The sequence below is a fragment of the Anastrepha ludens genome, chromosome 4 (genome assembly GCF_028408465.1).
Source record: "Anastrepha ludens isolate Willacy chromosome 4, idAnaLude1.1, whole genome shotgun sequence".
Lineage (NCBI taxonomy): Eukaryota > Metazoa > Arthropoda > Insecta > Diptera > Tephritidae > Anastrepha > Anastrepha ludens.
Genome location: NC_071500.1, coordinates 111,605,222 through 111,618,950, shown reverse-complemented (window position 1 = coordinate 111,618,950; position 13,729 = coordinate 111,605,222). Strand labels below are relative to the sequence as shown.

Genomic DNA, 13,729 nt, shown 5'->3' with positions numbered 1-13,729 from the left:
CAATTTAGTAAATACTTACGCATATCATTTAAAGAAATGAAATAGTCGAAAAATACGAGTTTCTCATGCTTCAAATTCATTGTTGTATATTATTTTGCTTTATTCTTATTTTGAATATTCTTTAAATGCATTCATTCAGCATCTTACTCTTCTATTAAACACTAATTTCAGTCCATATTCTTATATACTACATACAATTTTCAGTCTTTCTGTTTTAGCCAATTCTTCTCAGGTGAAAATTTCATCGGACATCATAAATATGACGGAGACATAATTTGTTCAATTTTAGTGCATAAATCGATTTCCTCTAAAATTTAAACATTTAACATTTATGAGCAATACCATTCTTCGCTCTCTAAATGTACAAAATACAAACAAAATATTAGGATTTTGGACTTGAGACTTAAAAGCAACATTTCAATGCTGGACAATTTTCCGATTCAGCTGGATTACTTAAGTTCTCCCATTGCAAAACCAAAAGGTAGTTTGGCCAACACTTATCTAAAATAAAAAGAGAACATCATTAAGGCACTCGATATAATAATATATAGGATATGTGAGTAAAGTATAAAATGCTCCGTTCAAAAAATTTGTCAGATGGTAGTGCATGTAAGTAAAAATTCAGCATTTTTGCTCAGTTGTGGGTATGTAAATGTCATCATTTTTTTCTTGGACCAAATAAATACCTTATAATTGGTATATAAATTAGTTCTTACCTTAATCTACCGATAGGGCATCGCCCCTCTTTAATCAGCACAAGAGAAATGTAAATTGGTATCTGTAAATTATTTAAAAATGTAAAATTTAGTTTTACTTAAGCATTTAAAATAGCTCAATAAACTGTTTATCGAAAAATTTCAGATGGTAGTGCATGTAAGTAATAATTCAGCATCTTTGCTCAGTTGTGGGTATGTAAATGTCATCATTTTTTTCCTGGGCCAAATAAATTCCTTATAATTGGTATATATATTAGTACTTACCCTAATTTACCGATAGAGCATGGCCCACCTTAATCAGCACAAGCGAGTGTAAATTGGTATCTGTAAATATTTTAAAAATGTAAAATTTAGTCATATTTAAGCATTTAAAATAGCTCAATAAACTGTTTATCGAAATTTTTCAGATGGTAGTGCATGATAAAATATCAGCATTTTTGCTCAGTTATAGGGTATGAAATTGTCATCAGGTAAATTCCTTTTCATTTATGTAAACCTGCGAACCATTTTATTAACATCTTAAATAAAAAAAAGCTTTAGAAAAACTTTAACCCCCCGTTCTTTGTCCGCTTAACTCTACTAGTCAAAAAGTTTTTAAACTCAATTCTCTGCTTCATTACAAATATTTTCGTAATTTAGTATTAATGCGGTTTCTGTAATTATTATAACTTTTTTAATAGGTGTGTGTAATACTCTATAAGCACTGTACCGAAGACACTTCATTTTCCTACCTAGCCCTTGAATCAATCAATATTTCCTTTATACATTTACTTTACTTCCAAATCAATATTTTTAGCAAAATCCCTAAATATCTTTCATTCAATCAACATTCGATATTTATGTCTTAATTACAACTTGTCTTTTACTTGATTCCATGTACACTTTATATGTGAAATTGGATGCTTACCACGCGAAGGTTGATTAGTGAAATAATTAATAGGCGGAAACGAAGGCAGAAACAAGTAAATTGAAAATTCTTATAAATTCTCTATATTGTGTGTGGTAGATAAGTGTGTAGTTTTTTATTACTCAAATGCAACACTGTTTTGGCAACACTACAAGGGAATTTTTTTAGAAGTATGGTATACATTGGTTTTGTGGTAAATTTATGAAAAAATAGAAATTACTTTGTTTTATAAACCAGAAATAAGGTTTCTACAAACTTTTAGTTCTAGTTTTTTCCTACTATTCGTTCAAGAGAAAGAAACGTTTCTTTTTACTCCACAACTACACATTCCATTGTTCACAATTAAACATCAAAAAATTATAGAATACTAATTTCCGCCTTCCCATTTGTCATGACGTCGGAACAGCAAATAAAGAACCGCTCATTTGTATTATTTTGCTTAATTTAAAATCACAATTATTCAGCTGATGGCCTAGCCGCTAATGCTTTTTAATTCATTGTGATTGTAATTCATTACTTTTCCAATTTTTAAATAAAAAAAAAAAATATTCAAATGAATGCTCAAGTTACAAATAGCTCGTAAAACAGCTGCCACAGTGACGTTTATATGAATATTCTTAATGATGTTTCAATAGTTCCTGAAAGCAAATACTCAAAAAAAAAATCTTTGAATCGGAAAGAAAAAGACCGATATGATAATTAACAAAAATGCAAAGTACAATTTACTAAAACTGGTACTAAAAAAATTCACTCTGCAAGTCAGATGAAGTCACCCGTTAGAAAATATTTTGTATTCCTTCCTATGAAATCCTGCAAATGAGTCATGAGGCAGAAAGTATATTTGAGTTTCTCTTAAAATGGCTTATCTTTTCTCACATTGAACTTCCTCTCTCAACATTTTGAAAGTGTTTTCTGCGCAAACGTCAAACATGCTACATCAAATAAATGTATGCAAAAAATTAATATCACAAACACTCTTTTGCAGGCTATTGAATAAAAAAGAAATGAATTATGTGGTAGCATGATTCTCTCACCGCGCTCAATTTACGTTATTTACGTCACTAAAAAATACAAAACAGTTATCTAAGTTTGTAAAGGCTCGGGCAGTCATTAATATATGTCTCCCATTTCGCAGGTTGTTTTTAAGCTTAGCTATAACCGGAACACAGCAATCAGCTCTTCTGAGCAAACATATGAGCATCACTGTGAACGCCGGAAATTTAATTGACTTAGTGGAAAATTATCCATGTTTTTATGACAAAATGCCATTGTAATAGCAGCTGTTTATGGCTACGGCATGACTAATAGACAAATTCTGTATTCTGACGGCTACGGCACCACTAATTATAGCTTTAGTTCGTTAAGTTACGTTTAAGACTAGAATACTTACCTTTTATTTGAAATCAACTGATAAGTCCCATTTCACACCATTCTGTAGTTGGAATCGCTTTTTAAATTTTACCAAAACATTTTTTTCGAAATAAGGAATTGAAATAATTGAATTGATATCTATTTAGAAATTAAATGAACTATAATGTTGTTGTTGTTGTAACAGCATAAACATTCCCCATACTTACATACTGCTGGAGTGACAGTCCTTGGCCGGATATAAATCCGGATCGTTTCGATAACGTAGAACCGACTGTCGTGTCTAATGGGTCGCTTTCCCTAGATAAAAACTTATACACCCAACTGGTTGTTGGTGTAGTAGCATAAACATTCTCCATACATATGCAGGGAATGTAGCTGAGATTTCAGTCCTTTGCCAGCTATAAAACGGGTCGTTCCGGTTAAGTAGAAAAGACTGTCGTGGGAACGCAGTGGTGTTTTTTAACAGTACTTAATCGTTGTTGTTGAACAAAAAACTCCTTAAAATGGAGAATTCTTCTGAAATTGGGAGATATAGATGAAATACATCCGTATTGTGGTGGTAGAAAGAGCCCAACTGTGCCTTTCCCGCTTCTCATTCCTCCTAAATATTGAGCGACAAGCCAATAAGTAGTTTGAAGTTGACAATTCGTACGGCTTTTTTAAATCAGCTGATATTGAAAAAATAAAGGGATCTCTTTCGCCCGCCTGTCAATGATTTTTATCCAACCTTCTCTAAATCTCTAATTAGGTAAAAATGTCGCTGATATTTGATCAAAAAATCAAAATTTTAACATTTATTTAGCTCTATATTCTTTCCAACTTATAGATAAGTGCGGCCCTTAACAGTTTCGTTCCTGTAGTTGAAACTTTACGTATTTTTTTATTTACAATAGAGACAAATTATAATTACATAAATTGCAGGCCCCCACATATTCTTTAAAAATTATGTGCAATTGTCTTATAAACTAAAGCCACATATTTATTTAATAAAAGCTCAGTAACTTATAATTGTAATTTTATGTGAATATACGGTTAAATCTTAACTTTAACTCTAAGATTGCAGAATGAAACAAAATTAAACACAATCAATTTTAGTATCTATACAAAAGTGACGTGATCTTTGTTTTCTGAAAATAGTGAATTGTTTGATGAAGTAAAAACAGGGACAAAGTGTCATTACATACAAATTTATGCTTTCTTAGAACAAAAGACACGCTTAGTTTCCAATGCTATGATTTTTTAAAATAAAATTGTTATATGTGTATAAATGTTTGTACATCTATATAGTATATTTATATGTGTACAAATGTATGTATGTCCAACTACATAGTATATAACTTAATAATTAATCTATTGCATTAAAATTTAAGATTTCTATAGAACATTAATATCTCATACAAATGCTGACCACGCTTTTTAAAATTTTTCACGCTTCTTAAAATTACGCTTAGATGCGCACCGATGTAATATGTCCGATATGTGCGATTTATGTTCGAAAATTTTCATCATTTGATTTTGTGCATCATTAATGCCATCGACAATAATTTTGCTGCGCTGTATGTTACCCTAAAACGGAAGGTATCAATAACGTATCTTATCTTCCATGAGTTGTGTAATATTACCTTCAGCAATTCGTTTATGCGCTCAATTTCCGGATTCTTTTCATGAGTTTCCATTTGTTTCAACATATTACTGAGTTGGTCGTATCCATTTGATTCGTTCTCACACTGAAAGGTATAGCAATTCAAGAGTTTTTATTGAATCAAGCCTATTTTACATAAATATTCATTTACCAAATCCTCCATTTGGGAGCTTAAATGATAGATTTTCCAACCATTAATTTTACCCATTACATTCGACTGATTGGCCAAATCAATAACGGTTGGGCGACGTTCTTCACGTGGTTTCACATCAGAGTAGCGTTGAAAATGATTGTTGGCCGCCTTCCAGTTTTGTTTGTACGCCTATGAAAACAATGAAATTAATTACTCGTAAATCTTTGAAATCAGTTGCATTCACTTACATTTAACAGCGTAAAATTTCGCGGCCGTCGTAGTATGAACTCCACTGGTTTGGCATTCTCCTTATTGCCTGTGGTGGCAGGCAGGTTATTATTTTTGTGATTGCTGGTATAGTTATGTGCTGAACTGGAAGCTATAGCATTTACGTTTGTGTTATTGTCATCATATTGATGTGGTATAGAACTGCCAGTACTGTCAGGTGCCATTGAGCTGTGTACAGGCGCTAACATTATGCCGACGTTGGTGGTTGCAGCAGACAGTTCATAGTTGTTATTGTTGTTGTTATTCATATGACTAACAGCAACCCCAGTTGATGATGGTGGTGGGAGAGAGAGTGAGCCTTGGCTATGACTCGAAAGTTGACTATCATTTCTGTGTGGCAAGAAAGAGAAATTGAAAAATCGCAAATAAAATTTATTTGAATCGCAATGAAGAACAATTTTGTATATATTTACGTTGAACGCCTGGATTTCTTGCGCGTTGAACATTCAATTGGACCACCATTTAGGCGCGCAACGTTCGAGACTACAGGTGCGTGCAATTGCTGATGATGATCCAGCGAAGAATTTCGTGAGCTGATCGGAGTGCCGCTTCCGCCGCTCATAAGCACATTATGATGCATATTAACATTGCCATGATGATTCGAATACATCTGGAAGGTAGTGGTCAAATAAATTTGTATTTCATCACTTTTAGATGGCCTCACTCACCTCATTTATGGGATTAAAGTGTGTAGACTCGTTCGTACCATGTGGCATATGATTAATCATCATCATATTGCCATCCTGCATTTGTTGCTCTACACCTGGTGATGAATTCGCCGACACAGTTGTGGAGCCATCCGACGAGCCTGGCGACTCGCCACGTGCTACTCTTTGCAACCCAATAACACTGCCAGTCACCGCTGCCTGTGCGCGATCCTTTTTGTTCAATGCTTCTGTTGTGAGTGCAGATGCTGTGGTCGTTTGAATTGAGGTCATCGAGGAAGCCGACAAGGGTGCCACAGAGGTAATGCTGAACGAGCTGCCCACCGAAGAGGCTGCTGGCGAGGCGGCAGCACTCGTTAAAATTGTGCCACTACCACCGCTCATCGATATCAATGTTGGCGCCAGGTTTTTGGCAACCCGTAGAGGTGAACCTTCCACATCACGTTTACGTAGAAAATTGGAAACAACAGCTGACCCTGCACTGCCCCCGGTTACTTTGATCGATGTCTGCAGTGGTATGACAACGTGCTGACCCTGCGTGGCTGTGGTAGCGCCGCTGGCGACTTGATGTGCCGATGCCGCTGCCGAAGCTGGTATAATTAGCTGTTGGCCACCAGTAACTCCACTTTGCTGCAACAGCTGCTGTGTGGCTTGTGACACGGAAATTGCATCGGCGGACAGTGTATTGGAGGAGTTGGCATTGCCGCCGCCTTGCGCTGCTGATGTCAATTGCGCGCTAAAACGCAGCGGCACTGATTGAATTTGTGTGCCCGCTGCGCTAGAGACTGGTATCTGCAGTTGCCCAATGGATCGTCCGCCTGTTGATGGCACTACAGTGAAGGTGGCCGTTGAGTTACCAGCGTGCGAAACTGCTGATGCGGCAAATGGCAACGACGAGATGGCTAGATTCGTAGCCGGTGCTGCGTTCGCTAATTGATTCTGTGTTGGTGGCAAAGTGCTGCTGGTTACAGTTGAGGTGGTGAGTGAGAGCACACCGGTTGACACTTGCACAGAACTGGCGGGTACAGATTCATAGTAAATGGTGCCACCAGGTGGCAGAAAAGCTCCCGCAGAGGTCGGTATATTCCCTACCCCACCTGAGGATGTGAGCACGGTAGTGTTGTTGCTGCTTGATGATGATAAAGGTGCATTTAAATTGGCGCCGCTTACGCTGACGTTTGGTCCATGCGTACGCTGGCCCGACACCGCTTGATGTATGTAAACGCTTGTCGGTGGTCCGGCATTACTTGTAATAATACTAGCGCCGCTCATGCCACTGGTGCTGCTCTCTAGGCTCGCCGCATTGGCGGCAGCCATAACTTTGCCTACCGTTATTGCGCTGGCATTTTTGAGCGGTGTGATAGCGCCAGTGATTATGTTGCCAGGCGCACTGCCACGAGTCGCTATGGCCAGGGGCAGTACTGTAGTGCCACCTCCAGTTGTTGACGAAACGATATTTTGTGTGGTTAACAGTTGTCCAGCCGCAGCGGCAGCTGCTGCCTGCGAAACATTCACAAGTTGCGCGGTAGATAGACTCGTAACACCACCGCCGATTGAGGTGGGCGTATTTGCAGATAAGGCGGGTGAACTATTGCCACCACTGCCGCCGGCACTTGCGTTCAAACTGCCGCCCCCACCTAACGACGATTGTATGCTGGTGGTAACGTTTTGCTGCTGAGCCAAATTAACGCCCACTTGTGTAGCACTGCCACCCGCGCCAGCGGGCAACTTACCCAAAGCGAATGGGGTGATAGTAAGCGAAGGTTTGGCGGTCATCGAAACCGGTTGGCGTAAACCAGACACTGTTAATAAAATTATTAAAACATATTTCAAATTTTTTTGTCTATTATACAAATAGTTATGAAAGATAATATAAACTTTTTTATTCGTTGCTATTGAAATGAGTTGTGGATTTCTTTCGTTGAAAGTGCGAACAATCACAGCACACATTAGCTGAGCTTGGCAAATATAGTATATCACGATTAACGCTGATTCAGTAACTTTATCTGAATTACACATACTTAATTGTAGCACCGCGCGACCGCCTATCGCCTGTACTTGGGTCAGGCGCTAACATTTGGACCGAACGGCTGACTGAAGCGTATAGTCTTATCGCTATGACAAGTATATTTCTGTTATAGAATACGTTTAGCTTTAATATGTAAATACTTATTTACACCTGCGTTCCCAATAATAGCAGTGCGACATATTGCAAAGTTTTAACTAATGAATTAATTTTTTTATACAAATATATACCTCCGTACGAAAATCACAAAACTCAAAGTTTCAAACTTTGCACACAATTAAAAAAAAAAAAATTAGGGTGCATGTTTTAATGGCTCGAAAATCGCGTTAATTTTTTTTAATTTTTGTTTCTTGTTCTGGCTTTAACTTTTATCAAGCAACCTAAAAAATAAACAATGAGAAATAACTCCTATTGGCAACGGAGAAAATAACTGTTACGAAACAAATTTCAGAATTCGGACAACGTTTCCGATTTGTAACTTCGCGATAACTGTGATTTTTAGTCCGTGCCCAAAAATTAAAAATTAAATTCGCATACCCAGAATTTAATGCGTTCGTTTTGATGTTGTTTCACAAATAGAGTTTTAAACCAACACCGAACGGCAAATGCTTTGTATGAGGAGGGTTGCCTGCCGAAGGGCAACCGCTATTAGCAAAAATCTTTTCTCTTATTTGATGTTCATCCACGCAGATTCTAACCTACGTACTTCTGAATGGTAGTCACGCAGCAACTTATTCGGCTACGGTTTATTATATATTAATCTTGCTAAAAAGCTTGAAATGTTTAAGAAAACTTGTTGATTTTTCTTAATTTTGTTGTAATATGAAATAAACTTTTATAAAAAAATAAAAACATTTATTATTTGTTAAAAACTTTGCTATATATGACGCTGCTATTATTGTGTTCACAGGTGTATATGTACACGCAGTTTTTGCGGGCGTACAGTTGCGTTTGAAGAGTTAACAGGCATACATGCACATCATTATATGGAGGGTTACCTCTTTGAACTATCAGCTGGACACTTGGGCAACATAATGGAACTTTTGACACTTTACCAAGTTCCCGTTACAGTCGCCCAAGGAAGACAAAGAAAGTATATTGTCACAAACATTTTTTTCTTTATTCCAATACTTATGTATATTTTTTTAACTCAACTATCCACAAATATCTGTGATGGCAAATTTCTTTTTAAGCATAGACGCGCACATACCTACACGCAATGTAATCGAAGTAATAATGCGCTAATGTTTTCTGACTCCTGCACTAATGTTTCATAATTTCAAAATACTATGTAAATATTTTAATTAAAAATATACAAATTCACCACACACTTACCTTTGTTGACAATGATTGGCTGGTACATGACGTTACCCGATATACGTCCCGTTGCACCGATGATAGGCTGCGTAGCGCCGCCTGGCTGCTGCAATTGTATTATTCGTGTAGTAGGCAAATTTGCTGTTGGTATGACGTTGCCGCCAACACCTGTTGCTACACCACTCATTGTGGTGTTCCGTACTGAATTGGTAGAAGCCGTATTGCTCGACGCGACTATAGTTCCACCGCCGCCACCAACTGGTTGAAGTGTAGATGTTATATTTGGTGCGCGTATGCTAATACTGGTCGTATTCAGCTTGGCAGCAGAGAAGGATTTTGGTAGTGGTATCGGACGTATTTGGCGCGATGCTGTGCCGGTAACCGGCGTAGCTGCGGCAGAGAGTTGTGTGGCAACGGCAAGACGTTGCCCGGATGCTACTGTTGGATTAAATTGTTGAGCTTGCTGTGCGAGTGGTTGTGAAGTGGCTGCTACATTTGACGAGTAAACAAGCGTGGCTTGGTGTTGGCGCGGTGGTAAAACGGTGGCTAAGGTGGCAACATAAGTTTGTTGCTGCTGTGATTGCGCCTGGCTATGCGACACTACAGATGAGGAAACTGTTTGTATGGTAGCTATAGGGGAAACAAATTTAAGGAAAAAAATTAATCCTATTATATATAAGCGGAAATTATTTTTACTTACATTGCCCCCCTTGACCTGGTTGGGTTTGCGTTTGACCGCCACTACCCGTCTGCACAACCGTCGGTGGCGTGGCAGCAACAACAGTGCCACTCACCGCTGCACCCATACCACCTCCAATATTGCTGCTGTTATAGGAGCCAGAAGTTGTAGTCATACCTTGCGCAGTGATAATTCGTTTTTGTGTTTGTTGTGGTATAGCCCTTATTAGTTGCACTTGTCCGCCCGTGTTGGTTTGCATCCAAGTCGTGCTGGTCGCTGGAGATATAACCGATGTCGCCGGTGATGATGTATTACGATTCACAGTAGCAGCAGTGCCCCGTACAAATCCGCCAGCTGTGGTAAGCCCCGTAACAGTGGCACCAGCGCTCATAGAACCAGGGTTCGGGCCTGTACGAATTGGTGTTACAAGCCTTTGTCCCGCGCCCACTGCTGCCATTTGAGTAGCATTTACGCCTGCACGTGGAAAGTATGTGGTTTGAGTTAATGGTCTCGTTACTGTTATAGATGTATTGGAAACAGTGCGTGAAGTGGCACCCGAAACGCCGGCTGGTATAGCGGTAATCTGGGTACGACCGACACCTGCAGCACCGTCGAATTGTTTGATGGGTATGATATTGGTAGGCACAACAACACGCACTTGCGTCGATTGACCGCCAGCACCAATGGTACGTATAGCTGTTGGTGATTGTGCTACATTTAAGGCAATGGGCGTGCCTCCTATAGAAGTGGCAATTGCTCCTCCAGCTGTAGTCATTTTAATGGCTCCAGTTGTTGAAACACTACTAGTCATTATAGTGCTAACACCACTTACGGTGCCACTACCGATTTGTATATTGCTGCCACCGGCCGAGCTGGTATTTACTAGATTGCCATCCAGTGTTGTCTTGACGTGTGAAATTTTAGCTGCAACTGGATTAAAATAACATGGATGGATATTTGACAATTTATTAAAATGCACAGAGGCATGCAAATGATGGCTTCGTTTGTATAAATGACCTTGATTTTGTGCATAATTATGAAAAACTGTGGTTGGCAAGTGTGTGGTATGGACAGGGGGATGGGTAGGTGGATTTGGTATTGGGTTCAAAACTGAGGTTATTATATGGGGTTTAGGTAAATTGTGGAGGTTTGTTCTTGGTCGTTGGTGATTTGATGTTGCGATTGTTGATGTCGTTAAAGTTGTTGTTGTTGGCGATTGAGTGTCGAATAGTGTTGGTTGCTCTGATGATTGGTGTTGTTGTTGGTTTTGTCGTTGGATGTTTGGTTGTATTAAATGGGTAATTATGGCTTTATGTTTTTCTGTGAAATAATTAAACAAGCAAAACAAAGATAACGATATGTAGAGTTGATGTAAGCCACGGGACTGAATTTTTGAGCCAGTCAGTAATATTGGGAATCTTCAGACTGACCTCGGTATAGCTACAATTCGGTATTCGGTTACACTTTCATGTATTTTTATTGTTGTAAATTTCACGGATAGCGAATAAACAAATACTTATTATCGCAGTGGAAAGCCTGATAAAGTTACAATGGAGCTTGATTGCAGCAAGCAATTGGCCTTAGATTCATCTACGTACTCAATTTTTCTTTTGAGACTTTGGAAATTTATTAAAAAATATTTAAATTTCAGTGAGTTTCAGCTTATTTGTCACGTTAGTGGGAAAGAAAAGTTTATCGACTCACTGAATACCGAAGTGTTATATTACCGCACTGGTTCTGAACACCCCGGTAAAAGTTATTTTAGATTTAAAGAGTTTTATAAGATATTTTTCTTAGACTGCTCGACAAGGCGCTAAAAGTAACCACAACACTATCAACTGACAAGAATTCTAAAGACAGTAAGATATACAAGTACATCAAGACGGAAATAGACTCAGAAACTTTTATCAAGAAATACATGTAACTTACTTACTAAACCCCTATAGTTTTTAAATTTAACCACGAGTTATAGTTTATTATCAATTGCCACATAATTTATCATTATAAAATATCGTGGTAGGAAAGTTTTTCATTCTTTTAAATACCGTGGATCGTGTAAAAATTAGTAATTTCCAAAGATTCTCAAGCTGATAATAATTAAATGAAATTAATTTTCAATCAATGAAAGTTTCACGTAACTTAAAAAATATTTAGCTTTTAAAATCATGAAAATCTATTGTTTTTTTATAATTTGGCACATACATGTAGGTACATATTTATCCAATGACAGTGGTAAGCTAATAAATCACAAGGTATGGCATATCACAGGTTATGACAAAATATGTGCAAACTCGAAATATTTACCATTTAAGACGATATTGCAACTACTAATGTTTCAATTTCACTTTATATATATATCAATTCAAAGGACTTATAATCAGCAATGGGATTGTTTGAAAGCATCTACCCTAGTTGATTTTCATAATTAATAGAACTTGTTTTACTACAATACATTAAACCATATTACCACAAAACCTTTAATTTCACTCACAAAATTTTGAACGCCACGACAACACTGCAACGGGTACGACATTGGAATAGGAGAGGAATGATGGGAAAATGAATTTCGTTGCAGAAATTAATACTTAAGCAAAATAGTAAACGCACACACAAAAACTGCAATACGAAAGAAAGTAAGGAGGAGGGCCGTAAACTATACACGTATGTATAAGCGATTGAGCACTAAATTATAACCATGTCTGAATTTTTTACAAAACGAATTCACTGTGTTTCTATTGTTGCTTCCCTCCAACATATTTTTACAATTCTACTCACCTCCTGTTGGTGGCTGTGTTGATCCCATACTAGCCATTGATGAGCTTAGGGCTCCAGTATTTGAGCTACCACCACCACCGGGGCCTCCGCCGCTTCCTACTCCACCACCACCCCCTACACTGTTACCGCCCGGCCCAGAAGCGACTCCACCACCACTTCCCCCACTAGTATCCACCGTACTCATTTTATTCAGAAACGCAGTATATTTATTGATAAAAATGCTGTAACAAATTTGTTTTCATTAAATGTTATTTGAGGGTAACTCAAATGCACGCACAATCGTGTATACTTTTTTTTGTAACATCCTTGCGGTGGTCAATATTTTCTACCAACCTTGCTTTTGTTTAAACGTTTGAGAAAATATTAAATTTACACTGCCTATTTAAATTTAAATACTTTCGCCGATTATTGAACTTTTAATTGGAAAATTTAAAACTTTTCCCTCGTCTACATGCGTTCAACTTTTCTACTTTTCTGATTTTCTGTGTGTGTACTTTGAAAAATGTCTGCCAGTGCCGTGGACTGAAACACACAAAGAGGCAAAGAGGAATGAAAAAGAATTGGTTAAAGGGTGTTGGCAGAAATGACCGGACGGTATGCGGTAGATCACGGTATACAGAATAGAAAAGGTGGCGCTTACCGAAAATCGATACTTTATGTGTTTTCGATTTTGACAATCAAATAATGTCGGTTACTTGTTACAAGTTACTTGTTAATGGTTTGGTGAATATTATTACAAAATTAGAAAAATGAAGTATGTATACTATACATATAGTTGGCTGCCTCACCCGTTTTTGGTGTTTGGCCGAGCTCCTCGTCCTATTTGTGGCGTTCGTGTTGATGTTGTTTCACAAGCGAAGGGACCTACAGTTTGAAGCCGACTCCGAATGACAGATGTATATATTTTTTTTATGAGGAGCTTTTTCATGGCAGAAATACACTAGGGAAAAATAAATGCTAAGCATATGCTAAATGAATACACTGCCACCGCCTTTACATGGTTGTTGCTTGGATACTCTAGGTATCTGCTGCAGCCGTTGCTATTGATTTCATTCTGAAAGACTGTTTTACAAAGCTAATTCTGAGCATTCATTCTGTATATTTTCAATTCATATTTAATTGAACAAACTCTCTGTAACTGCGTTATATTTGCAGTAAATTGTATGTCTATTATATTTCCATATAACTATGTAAGGCCAAGGATATAGTA

General features: G+C 37.7%; 1 protein-coding gene, 1 long non-coding RNA gene and 3 other non-coding genes across 9 annotated transcripts; all 5 read right to left on the bottom strand.

Moving 5' to 3' along the window:
• Positions 1 to 75: 75 nt before the first annotated feature.
• LOC128862243 (uncharacterized) lies at positions 76 to 1,714 on the bottom strand. Of its 2 annotated transcripts, none has more exons than XR_008454439.1 (4): positions 1,624 to 1,714; positions 981 to 1,040; positions 717 to 778; positions 76 to 501 (listed from the first exon to the last, which is right to left on the bottom strand). It is a non-coding gene; the product is annotated as an uncharacterized LOC128862243 (long non-coding RNA). The 2 variants fall into 2 exon arrangements; XR_008454440.1 differs by lacking the exon at positions 1,624 to 1,714 and adding an exon at positions 1,448 to 1,601.
• LOC128862599 (small nucleolar RNA Me18S-Um1356) lies at positions 586 to 671 on the bottom strand. Its single transcript, XR_008454500.1, has one exon. It is a non-coding gene; the product is annotated as a small nucleolar RNA Me18S-Um1356 (small nucleolar RNA).
• Positions 850 to 935, bottom strand: LOC128862601 (small nucleolar RNA Me18S-Um1356). The gene has a single exon (XR_008454502.1). It is a non-coding gene; the product is annotated as a small nucleolar RNA Me18S-Um1356 (small nucleolar RNA).
• On the bottom strand, positions 1,112 to 1,195 carry LOC128862600 (small nucleolar RNA Me18S-Um1356). Its single transcript, XR_008454501.1, has one exon. It is a non-coding gene; the product is annotated as a small nucleolar RNA Me18S-Um1356 (small nucleolar RNA).
• A 2,046-nt stretch (positions 1,715 to 3,760) lies between the features above and the next one.
• On the bottom strand, positions 3,761 to 13,058 carry LOC128860616 (mucin-4). 4 transcript variants are annotated; one of them, XM_054098246.1, is made up of 10 exons: positions 12,797 to 13,058; positions 12,520 to 12,740; positions 9,766 to 11,064; positions 9,084 to 9,695; positions 5,726 to 7,524; positions 5,471 to 5,667; positions 5,018 to 5,387; positions 4,788 to 4,958; positions 4,617 to 4,721; positions 3,761 to 4,560 (listed from the first exon to the last, which is right to left on the bottom strand). In XM_054098246.1, exons 2-10 carry the CDS (start codon positions 12,701 to 12,703, stop codon positions 4,411 to 4,413), a joined length of 4,887 nt encoding a protein of 1,628 aa, XP_053954221.1. In that variant the 5' UTR covers positions 12,704 to 12,740; positions 12,797 to 13,058; the 3' UTR covers positions 3,761 to 4,410. The 4 variants fall into 4 exon arrangements, with proteins under 4 accessions (XP_053954221.1, XP_053954224.1, XP_053954223.1 ...); XM_054098249.1 differs by having other exon boundaries at positions 9,766 to 10,674; XM_054098248.1 differs by having other exon boundaries at positions 12,809 to 13,058.
• Between the last annotated feature and the right edge of the window lie 671 nt (positions 13,059 to 13,729).